Genomic DNA, 16659 nt, shown 5'->3' with positions numbered 1-16659 from the left:
TCGTGCATTAGGAAGAACTATTTTTAATTTTTATGTTGGTGCCACTTCTAATTTCTGTTCTAGTTCTAACTTCAAACCAAAATGGAATGTCAAAATTATTAAAATCAACATTGATGTCAAGTTTCCGACATATTTCTAATTTTACAGAAAAAACTAATTTTGTAAATTTATAAACACAATTATTTATATGAAAATATGGAAAATGAAGACGAAACTACCAGTGCAAATAAAAGTGATACATTTGAAGACCTCAATTTAATCCTTACGAATACATTTCGAACAGAGGATTTTGATGCCACTGAGGAATTTTTATCAAAATGTCGTTCGGTTCATGCTTGTAGAGTTTGTGATGAAGTTTTCAGATCCAGATATGATTTAAAGAAACATATGACTCAAAGTTATGACTGTAGAATTAAAAAAATTTTCAGATGCACAGAATGCCAACAAACTTTTCCTAATGTAGGAAAATTCCAACTTCATTTAGTATCTCATTCACAGGAAAATGAATCAGAAGGGGAGCAAGCAAGTGAAGATGTTCCTTCTGCTGTGTGTGAGTTGTGTGGTAAAGGTATAATATATTTTTATTTTTTATTAACCCCTAACTGCACTGACAGACTGTACCATAAACATATTCTAAAGATTATTGTGAAGAACTTCACCCATCGGCATCAGACTTCATAGCCATACACCAGTTCCAATTTCCAATGTTCCAAAGTGTAACGAGTCAAAAATCATTATGGTTTGTTTTTAAACCAAGAGGAGTAAACCATAAAGACAGATTCACACCCAAGAAAGTCACCAAATACACCCATACCTCGCTATACGGCCGCTCTGTATATGGCATTTTGCTATAACAGCCCTGTTCAATTACTGCACGGTTTCGATTTATGGCCTAAAATGTTTCGCTATAACGGCCCCATGTCGTCATTTTCGAGCAAACGCAATCTCGATGCCCACTCTTTTCTATTTCCACTTGTTTATGCATAATTTGAAAATAAAATGAGATGAGGCCGCATCCCAGGCAACCAAACGACGTTTTTATAACGTAGATAACACGTCATAAAAATGACCAATTGACGTGTTTCTATGACGTAGTACTGACGTTGAAAATCACGTGTATTTGTCTCATCGATTTGACGTCATATCTGTGACGATTTTAAAACGTAATCGTATCTACGTTTTTTTTCACGTCGGTAAAACCACGTCTTTAATACTTTCAAAAAGTGACCTCTTTCAGATGTTTCAAAATAGTATAAAAAATAGGTACATAACATAAAATTCCACAGAAAAAATTTAGAACATCCAGCTATCCCTCTTTCTTCTCTAGGGAATTAAGAGAATTGATATCACTAAAAAAGAGTAAACATAAAAAATATAAGCTGTCTTATAGTGAAAGGGACTATCATGAATTTAGTATGTTGAGAGCACAATGTAAACGATTGAGTCAAGAGTGTCACAAAAATTATCTGACATCTGTAAATAGGGATTTGATTAGTAATCCAAAGAATTTTTGGAAATTCATTAGTGGTAGGAGAACATCAAGTAATATTCCGAAAAACATGGTTCTAAATAATTCAGTTGCTACCAATGGTCAACAAATTGTTGACTTATTTGCTAATCACTTTTCTACAGTCTTCTCAAATGCAAAGGCAATGTCTCCTGAAAAATTTTATAGCCAAATTAACATAGATTGTCCTGTGATATGTGTATCTGAGGTTTTCGAAAAGTTAGGGACTCTTCCTAATAAGCTAATGATTGGGGCTGATGGCATTCCAAATCTTGTTTTAAAACAGTGCAAATATTCATTATCTCAGCCATTGTGTAAACTGTTTAATTTGTCTCTATCTACTGGAATTTTTCCCCATATCTGGAAAGAAAGTTATATCTCGCCTATATTTAAAACAGGCTCCAGAAATGATGTAAAAAACTATCGTAGTGTATCCATACAATCATCTATCCCAAAATTATTTGATAGTCTCATGTATAATTATTTGAACTGGCATTGCAAACACATCATTATTGATGAACAGCATGGTTTTAGAGGAGGTCATTCCACAATGACCAACTTGCTTCTATACCATGGTAGGTTGTTGGATGCCTTGGAGAGGGGGTATCAAGTTGATGCTGTGTATACTGACTTCTCCAAGGCATTTGATAAGGTCAATCACTTGTTATTGGTTGAGAAGCTGAGAAATATAGGTTTCTCTGATAGATTGGTGGAATGGTTGCGTAGTTTTTTGTGCGATAGAAGGCTAGTAGTTAAAATCGGTAACTTTATATCTAGAGTGATTGAGGTATGTTCAGGGGTTCCTCAGGGGGGACACTGCTCTCCTTTGTTATTTAACCTGTTTGTTAATGACCTCAAAAAGGTCTTGAAGTATTGTGACTTTCTCATGTTTGCTGATGATCTCAAATTATTTTTAACTATACGTAATGATCTTGACATTAGTTTACTACAAAAAGATTTGGATAGTCTTTCTCAGTGGTGTGAACATAATCTCTTAGACCTTAATATTGATAAATGCTTTCAGATTTCATTTCATAGGAAAAAAAATAGAATACCATCATTCTATTCTATAAATGGGCAAAATCTTAAAATAAATGAGGTAGCTAAAGACTTGGGTATACTATTTGACTCCAAACTGAATTTTAGTGATCATATAGATAAACTAGCAGTAAAAGCGAACAGGATGTTAGGTTTTACACTAAGAAATTGTAAAGGGTTATCTTTGGAGGCAGTGAAGACAGTATATGTTGGGTTGGTCAGATCACAGCTTGAATATGGGTCAATTATCTGGTCTCCTCAGTATAATGTCTATAAGTCGTTACTGGAGAGTGTGCAACATAAATTCCTACGATATTATAATTATATGTTCAATCTGAATATGATTCCTGACCACAACTATTCTCATATTTTAAGGTATCTTAAACTGGATACATTAGAGAAGAGAAGAACCATGTTTGATATTTGCTTTGTTTTCAAACTATTGAATGGAAATATATCATGTTCAGAAATTCTTTCACAAATCAAATTTGCTGTTCCACAGAGAATGCTTCGACAAAATAACTTATTTTTTATTGGCTTTCATGCAACAAATTATGGTAGACACTCATTCATGAATCGATCCCTAGAGTTTATGAATAGAGAAGATAGATTGGATGTGTTTAATAACTCTTTTCAGTCATTTAAGAGAACTCTTTTGGAAATATGTTAATGTTATATTGCTATTACATATGTGCCAGTTTATTAGTGATAACTTATGTACCTAATGGATTTATTATTTAAATAACTTTTTGTTCATTCTGTATGTGATATATTTGTACCTATATGTATCTTTTAAGCTTTTTTTAATAGGATGCTATTTAGATTAGTTTTGATATAGCCTTTAATCAAAAATGTACTATTTTTTTTTTGTAATGGGGGTTTCCCGTCTAATAATAAATAAATAAATAAAACCTATAGGCCTACGTCCCATGTGTCGAAGATATAAGTACTACCACTTGTTTAAGATCGCTTGTGCGCTAGGCTTGAAGCATCATTGATTCTGCCTGATTGTACCAGCCCTCACATTATAGAATTTTCACTAGTTATATACCTACTTACTGTGTCAAAACTGAAACAACATATATATGAAACTAATAAATAATTTATTAACAAATTATCTAGCATACTAATATCTTAATTTAACGCTGTCTTAATATCTTTATTTAACGCTTAATTATAAACAAATACACATAACCTCAAATAGTTGTCAAGAAGAATTACTGCATTAAACTAACTCACTGAGCAAAAACACATAAAAATCTCTTAATTTACACGTTTCTTCAACTAAATATCTAAATGAAAAGTCTTATTTTATCACACAAGACACAAACCACGTAAACAATAAATGAGAAATTTCTTATGAACATTTAGCGTTATCTATACCTAAACGAAATTGTTTAGAGTCAATACAAACAAGCAAGCTCCTCCCAATTTTGTGACGTCAGACTTAGGCTGTCTGAAATTAAAACGTTTTTTAAACGTAATTTTAACGTCATTAATCTTACGTATTCACACATACCTACAAAAGACGTCTATATCACGTAATGTTCAAACACGTGTTATATTTAACCAAAAACTGACGTTTCCTCAACGTTATATGACGTCACTTGGTTGCCTGGGATCTAAGCAATATCTTAACATTTTAAAGGGAATTATAGAAAAAGGTGGTTATAAACTTGAACAAGCGTTTAACATAGACAAATAGGACTTGTTGGAAGCAAATGCCTGATCGCACGTACATTTCAAAAACTGAAAAATCTGCGCCTGGTTATAAATCGTCGCCTTAATACTATAACTTGATAACTCAAAATTAGTAGTTTTGAGATTTTAAAGATATTTGTGCTGCTACCATGATGTTGATAAATACGGAATTCACTCTGCAGCTATAAAATACCTATATCACCACCTATAAAACACTACCATAATGTTAACATCTGGTAATGTCACATGTAGTGCCAAGTTGCATCTAAGTGAACTTTTTAACAAAACTAATATTTTAATCATTATTTTGGTGAAAATTAGCCCTCTGCCATAGAGGTTGCCAGAACTGCTCACAATTCTCGAATTTTTGACTTAACATGAACCGAATCAACAGATAGTAACTACTTGGTAGGCTCAATGGTTTCAGAAAAACATGTGCTACAACTAGATAACTAAAGTTAGCTAGTTGTAGCATTCAGTGTATGTCGCATTCACGATTATCTCGATTAAACAATACCTTGATAACTAATCTTGTCAAGTTTTAGCACTGAATATCAGGGGCATTTGAGTTTTATCAACTTTCGTCAATCATAGATAAATACTTAAACTATTTGGACCCAGTTATCAATTTTTTTCACAAAATGGAGGCAAACATCATACATCTTGTGAAATAGTTATCTCAAAAACGTCAATTTTGGAGTTATCAAGTTATAGTACTAAGGCGACGAAATGGTCTAAAGAACGATTAACTTTGCTACTTGGTGCAAATGCCACTGGTGATTTTAAGCTAAAACCACTTCTAATTTGTCCAAAAATCCAGATCTATTACAGGACTAAATAAAAATCATTTACCCGTTATATGGAGATACAACAAGAAAACTTGGAGTTTATAGATTATTTTTGGTTTGTGGAATCTATTATTATTTTATATACCAGTGTATGTGCTTTTTTTATCTATGTATTTTTGATTTAAATAAAATAAACAGATAAAACTCATTTTTAACGGCAAACCATGTAATTTAACATATTTGGAACCGATCCCATTAAATTTTTATGAATTTGTATTAGAATAATTGATTCCTTATACAGCATTTCGCTTTGCGGCCATGTTTCGTGGAACATATCTAGGCCGTAAAGCGAGGTATGGGTGTACATCTTTTTTGGTTGATCATATCACCTTCGGCGGTAATCCATACATATTATAATACGTTGTTAAAGAGTTCTAAAAACAACTGTTTTCTATACAGGGTGGTAAATTGGAAAACGAGCCATACGAAACTCAATGTAAAATTCTAAACTGTTCAATTCCTGCTTCCCTAATTATTCTACATCAAAAGACATGAGAAACTATTTGTAGAGGATTGAAATCTTTATTGAAAACAATTGTTAAAATTGTTCTACGAATTAAACACATTCCAAAATTTTGTAAAATATAATAAATTTTATCAAAGTATTTGCCAAATTTAGGCCACACACAGTGCAAGAATGTGTATAAGGTTGCCTTTGGTCACAATGAAATTATTATACTAACAATATTTTGAACTGTCAGTATGTATTTTTATTTTATCGTTTTTATTGTTTAAAAAACAATAAAGTCGAAAAGATGTCCTCTGTTGAGGAGAAAGTAGTAATAATAAAGATGTTTTATTCAGTCAATAGTTTGCGTACTGTCAGAAATAGTAACGTGTGGCCTTACTTTTACGCTCTTACTTAGGTATGGCAAATGTATTCTATTTTTCTATGCAGCAATTCGTTCATCCCTTGAAGCAATTAATTGGGATGGTGCACTTCAAGGAAAAGAGCTCTCTGACATGGTTTCTGTATTTTACGACATTTTTTATTCCATCATTGATCATTTTGTTCCGCTAAAAAAAATCTGTGATAAGAAATATCCATGCTGGTACTCCTCTGAGCTGAAGAAGTTGCTTCACGAGAAGAAATCAGCGCACAAGATATATAAGAGCACAAGGTGTCCAGAAAGTTATGCAGCATTTAGTAACTTAAGAACTAGATGTAAATTTTTATCAAGACAGTGTTATGCTGATTACATTCAACGTACCGAATATTCTATTGTTAATAACGTTAAATCCTTTTGGAAATTTGTAAGTAGTAAAAGGGAAAATAACGCTATACCTAATACAATGACTCTTGGAGATCGTACTGCCTTCAATGGAACTGATATTGCTAATCTTTTTGCTAACCAATTCTCTTCCGTCTATACTAACCAATCCTTACATCCGCATGTAACCCAGATTTCACCTTTGGTTAATGTGTCTAATTATCACATTGAAATTTCAAAAATCTACGAAAAACTGTCTGAACTCAATACCAACAAAGGTCCTGGTCCTGATGGAATTCCCCCCACTTTCCTTAAAACATTCAGCTTCATTCTATCGCGCCCACTTTTTTATATATTTAATAAGTCTATATCAACAGGGGAATTTCCAGACTACTGGAAAAACTCTTATGTCACTCCAATATATAAATCAGGTCGAAAATCGGATATAGGTAACTATCGTCCCATTTGTATTCTTAGTGATATTCCTAAAGTTTTTGAGAGCATTATTTCTGATTATTTAAGTTATGACTTCTCGCCAATTATAGGGGCCCAACAATTTGGATTTACATCCAAAAAATCAGCAGAATTGGGTCTCATAACATATGTTGATTTTTTGACAGATGCTCTTGAGAGGGGTTTACAAGTTGACTCTGTGTATACTGACTTTTCCAAAGCTTTCGACAAAGTTAATCATGAGCTCTTGATTCATAAACTTTATTTATACGGAGTTGATGGCCTTATATTGAAGTGGCTCAAGAGCTATCTTACGCAAAGATCGCAAATTGTCAGGGTTAATCATCACTATTCTCATACCATCTCTGTTACCTCAGGTGTACCACAAGGATCACACTTGGGACCTCTGTTGTTTAATATATTTATCAATGATCTAATACCCTGTTTCCAAGTAAGTGAAACTTTGTTATTCGCTGATGATTTAAAATGTTTTAAAATAATCACATGTGAGGCTGATTCACTTAGTCTACAAGGTGATATTGATCGCCTATCTAACTGGTGTGTGCAAAATGGTATGTGTTTGAATGCATCCAAATGCCATATTCTTCGTTTCCACCGAACTCATCATCCAATCATCTTCGAATATAGTATAAATAATCTGACCTTACATTCTGCCTCTGAAACTAGGGATCTAGGTGTGATCCTTGACTCCGCCCTTAGCTATAAATCACACATTTCCAGTACAATACAGAAGTCTATGAAGATGCTTGGCTTTATAAAAAGAACCACTAGAGACTTTACAAACATCTCAGCTATTAAATCTCTTTATTTCTCCCTGGTTAGATCTCATTTCGATTACTGTTCCACAATTTGGTCCCCCTATTACTTTACTCATAAACTGAAAATTGAGGCTATCCAACACAATTTTCTGAGATATACTGCCACTAAGATGCATGTATACTATGACTATTCTGTATTAGAGCGCATACTGAACTTACCTCCTCTTGAGGTACGCAGAAAACAAAGAGACTTAATTATTTTATTTAAAATTATCAACGGGCTGTGTAACTGCCCCGAACTTCTCTCCAAAATATCTCTATTTGTCCCCAGTCGTTCGACTAGGCAGGTGCAAACCTTTTATGTCTCTTTTCATAGATTCAATTATTCTTACAACACATTTATTCCTAGAACTCTTCGATTAGCTAACTCATTAAATAACCTCGAAATTTTTAATATATCAGTTTCCCGCTTTAAAAACCTAATTTCTTCCCTAACTTTTTAACTTTTTAATATTTTCGGCCAGAGCTTTTGTATTGTGATTAGTGTTACATGACCTGTATGTATTAGATAACTTAAAACCGTTATACCTTGAAACATTTCCGAATTGGTTTAGGTGATATCTTTTGTTTGTAATTGTACTGACCTAATGTTATCTTATTCTTTTTTGTAACTGTATTACTCATAGAATTATTTTTCCTCAAACCACTTTGTTATGTTATATTACGATAATTTATGTTATATAATTGGTTAACATTAATGTTATATAATTGTATAATTATGTTATATAATTTAGAACACTGTAAAATTTATATCTGAATAGGGCTTGCCCGTGAATAAATAAATAAATTTTTCAAAATTTTGGACTCTGTTTAAATCGTAGAACAATTTTAACTTTTGTTTTTAATACAGATTTTAATCCTCTACAAATAGTTTCTCATGACTTTTGATGTAAAATAATTAGGGAAGCAGGAATTCAACAATTTAGAATTTTACTCCTATTATATTGCTATATAAAAATTGCTGATTGCTGATATGTATAACTTAATTAACCTATGAAATGTTATTAGTGTCAAAATTTATAAATGTCATTAATGTCAAAATTTCATAACAGTGGAGTAAACTTGCCTGAGGTTGGACCCACGGTTATTAGACTTTATTACGGTTGCCTTGACCGACAGTGGTGGGGAGACTTATATTTTTGACTTTACATCACAAGAGTACACATTCCCATATTTTTAAATGATTTTCGATCATTGAATGTGTGTTATTGTGTATATATGTGTATTATTTGTGTTATTATGAAATAATAAGACAAATAGTACACATTTTATCTTATACCGGGTGGTGAATCGTAAAAAGGGCCATATGAAACTCAATGTAAAATTCTAAATTGTTGAATTCCTGCGTCCCTAATTATTTTACATCAAAAGTCATGAGAGAATACTTGTAGAGAATTAAAATCTGTATTAAAATCAAAAGTTAAAATTGTTCTACGATTTAAATGCATTCCACAATTTAAAAAAATATGATACATTTGCCACAATAGGTATGCGTGTAAAAGTTAGGCCACACGTTACTATTTAACTGACAGTGCTCACACCATTGACTGAATAAAAAATCTTTATTATTAATACTTTCTCCGCAACTGAGGGTATCTTATCAACTGTATTGTTTTTAAACAATATACTTCATCTAATTTACTAACCGTTGCACGTCATCCGCGTCATAACCTGTGACGTCACATGGTACCAACACGAAATATTTAGGCGGTAGGTGTGTTCTTTTTTAGAATCACGTTGCCGAATACACTGGAATTACAGCCACTAGACATATTTTATTATATACGCGTAGAAATAATATTTGAAGATTTCTATTAATGTTAACCTAAAGAAACACACAATAATATGTTTCATTTAATTTGTATAAATGGATTATAAAGCGTTTTTATGAACCACATTTACTCGAATCACACTGTAACTGTAATCGAACGAAGGTGACATTTTAGAATAAATTGGTAACATTTATTTGACAGTTGCGGTGATGACACTTCATATTTGTTTATATTCTTTACTATAGGTATCTGTTTTATTATATTTACTGTTTTTATTATTTACTTTACTATAAAAACATCCTCTACTATAAAAATATAAATTTCATCTAATTGTATCACGACTTGGAATAATCGAGGTATCTGACAACTTTTTAGTTGTTATTGTAATGGTTATTGTAGACACATACAAAGGAATTTACCGGCTTCATGCCAAGAGTTCGGAGCCGTTTTTTAATTATTAACAATGCAGTGCAAAAACGCTTGCACTGCAAATCTTAAAAGATTATAACTTAATTCTTGTTCTCCATTTCTTAAGTTTTTACTTATTTACATTGAATATTAATTTGTTTTGTTGTATAATCCACGTTTACAATAATTACGTCATCTATATGATATTTGATTTAAAATGGATTCAGGATTTTTTATACTTTGGCAACTATGTCAACTTAGATCTCTGGCGTAGATAATGACGTGCAACGGTAAGTAAATTAGACGGACTGTAGATGATAAAATAAAAATATTGACAGTTCAAAAATGTGAACATTATTGCATTGTGTGTGGCCTAAATTTGGGCTGAAAACTAAAATGTATTACATTTTTACAAAATTTTGGAATATGTTTAATTACGTAGACCAATTTTAACAGTTGTTTTCAATACAGATTTCAATCCTCTACAAATAGTTTCTAATGTCTTTTGATGTAAAATAATTAGGGAAGCTGGAATTCAACAGCTCAATTGAGTTAATGCAAAATTTTGATGCATGTCAAAATTCTCAATGTGTTTTAATTGTATTCATTTTTTTCGAATACTGAGAAAACTAATAAATATTTTTGAAAAATTTAAACTCAGAATGAAAGACTACATTATTACCGAGGGCCGAAAGTCCCTGAAAACTTCTATAATGTTTATTTTAATAAGTTACAGGGCTGAAAATAAAAGAGAAGTGTGATATTTAATTTCAAATATTTCATTCAATAGAAACTGCTTGTTTATTCTAAGGGGCTTTCCGCCCTCGGTAACAATGTAATCTTTCAACCTGCGTTTAAATTTTTCTAAAATACTTGGTTTTCTCAGGATTCGAAAAAAATCATATTACGATTCAAATGACAGTACACTCTCGTGACGTAATCGCACCCTTAATGTTCATTGGTTAGTCGATCTAGGTAACCGAAGTAATGTCTAAGAACGGTGGTTTGGACCAATTACAAATAAAGCAAACAAGCTGACATTTTTGACAGACTCAACATGTTGAAAATGGTTCTTCAGGGGGCACACACAACACCCATCAAAGCAAATGAGAAAATAAACTCCTTCAAGAAAAAGTTGGTTCTTTTTTGTTCTCAAAGGCAACGGAAAATGACTCTGCATTTTCTACGCTCTCCTCATTTTTTGAAGAAAATGAGATATCTCCAATACCAGCTGTGGTTGCTGATATAATTCTTCACTTATAATCTCTTCAAGAAAGTTTTAGTACATATTTTAGGACACCTAGTAAAATTTTAGTTGGATGCGTGCTATGATGGGCAGTATTCTTTTTTTTTTTCGGAAGATGGAAGACTGCAAATCAGTTCAGCTGGCTAAAGGCTTTTTATGAGATTTAAATGATTTTGAGTTTACATTTTTAGCAGTTTTTATCGGCATTTTTCATATTATAACATATTTTATATGACTTTCTTAAAAAAAAGTCCCTAGATATTCATTTTTGTTTAAACTAGATAAAAAGGACTCGTCAATTAATACGTGATAAAAGAAGCGAATAATTTTTTAATTCTGTTTTTGACAAAGCAAGCACAATGACCGTTATTATATATATTCATTTTTGTTTAAACTAGATAAAAAGGACTCGTCAATTAATACGTGATAAAAGAAGCGAATAATTTTTTAATTCTGTTTTTGACAAAGCAAACACAATGACCGTTATTAATACTTTGAAAAGATCTATAGGTGTGATGATGGTATGAGCACGAATGCAAATTCTACCCAATTTTTCTATTTAATATATATATTTTAATGGAAATGGATGTACATTTTCAGGATTGTGATGAATTAAAATTCTTTGTGAATTGTGATTGTGATGAATAAGCTTAGCAGATACAACAAAGTTTGGGTCATACAGTTTGATCATTCCTTCCGACGCTTTTCAAAATTTATTTTGAGTTTTTGGCAAATATTTACTAAAATTCAAAGACTCAAAAGAGAGCTCTGCCTTTTTTATGCTGACGGAAATTTAAAAAATGGTAATTTGCAAGAAATGGTTATAAAATTACAACCAATTAAATACATTGTTACAGAAGCCTATAATTTGTTTTGTTTAATTCAGACAATTCCATCGAATACCGTATCTGTAGAAAGAGAAGTTTTTCGTGCTTAAAAAGGCTAAAAACTTTTAGTTTGACTGTTATCGCACTCATAGAGAACTATTATATAAACTTTGCACAAGCATCCTTTCTACGAAGATATATCATTGATAGATTTGCTTCCATAAACGATCAAAGACTCGACTTGAAGTTAGTTTTATTAATCTATCTAATACATACTGCTTTTTTGTTTAAGTATCTCTTCATCCTCGTCTCTAATATAAGTGCCATAAAAAAATTTTCAAGTTGTTAGGGCCCTAAACTCTAAACATTTTTTAAAGCATTTTTAATGAGATTTGGGCGCGTCATAGGTATAAGTATACCGAAATTTCTTTTGGGTCCGGCAGACTTTCCTCATCTTCACCACTTTTTTAGGCCACGAGCCGCCGCTGGTTTTTGTACAGGTTTGAGTAATAAATTTATATCTGTATATATTGTTCATCCGACGCGACGCCCTGAAGGGCACTAAGGATTATCAGAAAGTAGAAGAAGTATATATTTTTAAATGAAAATTAGAAATCAAATTGATTCTGATAGTAAACATGTTTCTAAAAAAATTAGGATCGTGAGGTGGACTTCCTTTCATTCCATGCCCCCAGGTGTTTGGTGGTACGCCAAAATCTTCAAAATATTTCAAGTGGTACGCAGTTGCTAGAAAGTTGGGAACCCCTGGTCTAGATCAGTAGCTTTTTCATTTTTCTGAGCTATTATTGCATGAATAACTTTTTTGGTTATTTCTGGACCTTTCATTCCATTATCATTAGATATACTAATACTTACCCTTATAATTCCTCAAAATTCTTAGCAATTTGTGCTGAACTAATTTGTTTAAGATGACTGTTTGATTAAATGTCTATTTATTATAAACAATTATTTATTTTGGAAATGACTTATTTAAATGTATTTATATTTTTAGATTTTGAAAGCAATTCCCTAAGAAAGAAGCATATAGATTCCCACTTTGAACAACGTGGTTCAGTCCTCTGTCCACAGTGTGGGAAATGTATATCCTCTAAAGAAATGTATATGAGACATCGTTATGTGCATGGTAAAGCAAAGGAGAAGATTGAATGCAAAATATGTAACAGATATTTTACTTCAGCTATGGCATTAAAGAATCATCTCTATACACACACCAAGGAAAAAACTTTTGAGTGTTGCTTTTGTAAAAAACTTTTTGCATCTAAAAATTCCTTAAGATCGCACATAAAGCTTAAACATTTCAAACCTGACGATCGAGCTCTTCAGGTTAAGGAAGAAACAGTTACTTAGTTTTTATGAATAGGTAACAGTTTATAGCTATACTTTTTTTGTGGTACTAATTGGATTGGGTCGTTTTGTCTATATTTTGTTTAATTAATTACTTTCAACATTAGTTTTAGGTTCAACTTTTGACTGGACAAATAATTCTAGATCCTTGAACCATGTTGAACTATCTCATGATGAGCAATGGTTAATGAAATAGGAATATTTGACTGGTATACTTGATACTTAAAGTCACCAAATAGTCTAAGAGCTGGGAGCGGATTTTGTGCGTGATAAGTAATATGGAAAAACTATACGGGGATATGTTGAATTAGTTGTGTACATGACTTTCACCAACGGCCGGAAACCAGAGTGGGGGCCGAGGGTAGTTATAAGGGGTCAAAGTCGCGGTTTTTATTATTTTTTTTATGCCGCTCATGATCGAGATAGTGCACCAAAATTTGGGAATAAGTAGGTCATGACGTATCTAAGTAGAATCTCTAGAGGCGCAACGCTGCGTGGCCGACAAAGGGGTGGGGGTAGGGGTGAATACGAAAAATATAAAGGGTTTTTTGCGACGTTGGTGATTGAGATAGTGCACCAAAATTTGGGTATAAGTAGGCCATGACATAAATAAGTAAAATCCTCAAAGCCGGAAACCAGAGTGGGGAGGAAGGTAGTTATAAGGGATCAAAGTTCCGTTTTTTATAATTTTTTTTTTGTGACGCTAATGATCGAGATAGTGCACCAAAATTTGGGAATAAGTAGGTCATGACGTAACTAAGTAAAATTTCCAGGAGTGGAACACTGCGTGGCCGACAAAGGGGTGGGGCAGGGGTGAATATAAAAAAATGTTAGGGGTTTTTTGTGACGTTCTTGGTTGAGATAGTGCACCAAAATTTGGGAATAAGTAGACCATGACATAACTAAGTAATATCCCAAGAGGCGGAAACCAGAGTGGCGGACGAGGGTAGTTATAAGGGGTAAAAGTAGCGGTTTTTATTATTTTTTTTTGTGGCGCTCATGATGGAGATAGTGCACCAATATTTGGGAGTAAGTGAGTCATGAGATAACTAAGTAAAATCCCCAGGGGCGGAACGCTGCTTGGGGTATAAAGGAGTGGTAGGCAGGGATGAGTATAAAAATATATTGGGGTATTTTTGCCGTTCGTGATCGAGATAGTGCACCAAAATTTGGGAATAAGTAGATCATGACATTACTAAGTAAAATCCCCAGGGCGTAACGCTGCGTGGGGGACAAATGTTGTGCCGGGTCACAAAAAAAAATAATACACACTGCGACTTTGACCCCTTAAAACTTCCCTCATCCCCAACTCTGGTTTCCGGCTCTGAGGATTTTACTTAGCTAAGTCATGGTCTACTTATTCCCAAATTTTGGTGCACTATCTCAATCTAGCACGTCGCAAAAAACCCCTTATATTTTTTATAGTCACACCTACCCCCACCCCTTTATCGGCCACGCAGCGTTCCACCCCTGGAGATTGTACTTAGTTACCTCATGACCTACTTATTCCCAAATTTTGGTGCAGTATCTCTATCATGAGCGTCACAAAAAAAATAATAAAAACGGCGACTTTGACCCCTTATAACTACCCTCGTCCCCCACCTCGGGTTTCCGGCTCTGAGGATTTTACTTAGTTATGTTATGGTCTACTTTTTCCCAAATTTTGGTGCACTCTCTCAATCACGAACGTCGCAAAAAAACCCTTATATTTTTTGTATTCACCCCTGCCCCACCCCTTTGTCGGCCACGCAGCGTGCCACCCCTGGAGATTTTACTTAGTTATGTCATGACCTACTTATTCCCAAATTTTGGTGCACTATCTCGATCATGAGCGTCACAAAAAAAATAATAAAAACGGCGACTTTGACCCTTATAACTACCCTCGTCCCCCACTCTGGTTTCCGGCTCTGGGTATTTTACTTAGTAATGTCATGGTCTACTTATTCCCAAATTTTGGTCCACTATCTCAATCACGAACGTCGCAAAAAACCCTTTATATTTTTTATATTCACCCCTACCCCCACTCCTTTGTCGTCCACGCAGCGTTCCGCCCCTAGAGATTTTACTTAGGTACGTCATGACCTACTTATTCCCAATTTTTGGTGCAATATCTCGATCATGAGCGTCATAAAAAATAATAAAAACTGCGACTTTGACCCCTTATAACTACCCTCGGCCCCCACTCTGGTTTCCGGCCGTTTGTGAAAGTCATGTACACAACTAATTCAACATATCCCCGTATAGTTTTTCCATATTACCTATCACGCGCAAAATCCGCTTCTATCTCTCCTACTAAAATCCTTATAGGGAGAACCTATCTCATTCGGTCAATAGGCCTATACAAAATAATGCAAAATTTTTATCTTTATTGTGAAAAATTGATAAAAATTTGATTCCAATGAGTTACCAAATTTTGATATCATCCACATCCTTTAAATCTTTGTTGAAATAAAACAATCTTGATAAATTAATTTTATCGGGAACAGTTTGACCACAATGTTGATTCATAGGTAAAAATTGTAATTATCTATTTTTATATTTGCATGTAAGAATGACTTTTTAGTTATAAAATAAATAGTATTGTTCTTATGGTTTAATCATTTTGGAGTAGCCAACTAATTTTAATGTCCAAAAAGATTGTAAATTGTTATCATTTATTGTAATAATAATAATTTATTAATATTAGTAAACAAGTATTTACTTAAGAATAATATTTTGCTTTTTTTGTAACCTCGCATGTTAATCAAGTTAAATTGTTACAATTTGTGTCCAAAAGAATATCATTAAACCGCAAAAACCATAAAAAAACTAAACTAAAACAACTACAGTTGAACCCCCTTATTAGCATACCAGTTATAGGAATAACCTACTTTAAGGAATAAAAATTTGAGACACTGAAACGTTTCTACTAGCCACTAATAATCAGTTACATATTAGAATATTCCAGTCACAGGAATACTTTTGCTTGGCACAAAGGCTATTCCAATAAGCGGATTCTACTGTACTAAGAAGCTGAAAACCTATATAAACTCAGTGACAGCTTCATTCTCCACAAGGAAACGTAAAGAAATTGCTGTTACTTTGGTACCTTCAACAAAAAACAAGTCACTGGTGTACATAATGACCAAGATGGAGTAATAAGGAACCCTCTCCGTATAATTAATACTTGAAAAATGTACACAGCTATAGTTGATTTTTTAACCAAGAGGAGTAAACTAAGAAGACAGATCCACACCCAAGAAAGTTACTAGAAAAGTCACCAAATTCATCTTCTTTTTTCGTTGATCATATCATCTTTCGATGATAATCCATACATATACTAACACATCGCTAAAGAGTTCTAAAAACAAACGTTTTTATATAAAAGTAGACTAAAAATCTAAAAATTAAAGGAATAATACAGAAAACACAAAAAATCGCCGATATACTTAATTACCCTATAAA

The 16659-nt window shown here is 33.0% G+C and overlaps 1 protein-coding gene across 1 annotated transcript; it reads left to right on the top strand.

Annotated features, from left to right (window-relative positions):
* The first annotated feature begins 67 nt into the window (after window positions 1–67).
* LOC114349336 (gastrula zinc finger protein XlCGF29.1) lies at window positions 68–15926 on the top strand. Its single transcript, XM_028299676.2, has 2 exons — window positions 68–568; window positions 12863–15926. Exons 1-2 carry the CDS (start codon window positions 196–198, stop codon window positions 13216–13218), a joined length of 729 nt encoding a protein of 242 aa, XP_028155477.1. The 5' UTR covers window positions 68–195; the 3' UTR covers window positions 13219–15926.
* The last annotated feature ends 733 nt before the right edge of the window (window positions 15927–16659 follow it).

Source organism: Diabrotica virgifera, chromosome 4 (assembly GCF_917563875.1).
Source record: "Diabrotica virgifera virgifera chromosome 4, PGI_DIABVI_V3a".
Lineage (NCBI taxonomy): Eukaryota > Metazoa > Arthropoda > Insecta > Coleoptera > Chrysomelidae > Diabrotica > Diabrotica virgifera.
Note: the sequence above shows the minus strand (reverse complement) of the source record. Positions and strands in the feature narration are given on the sequence as shown.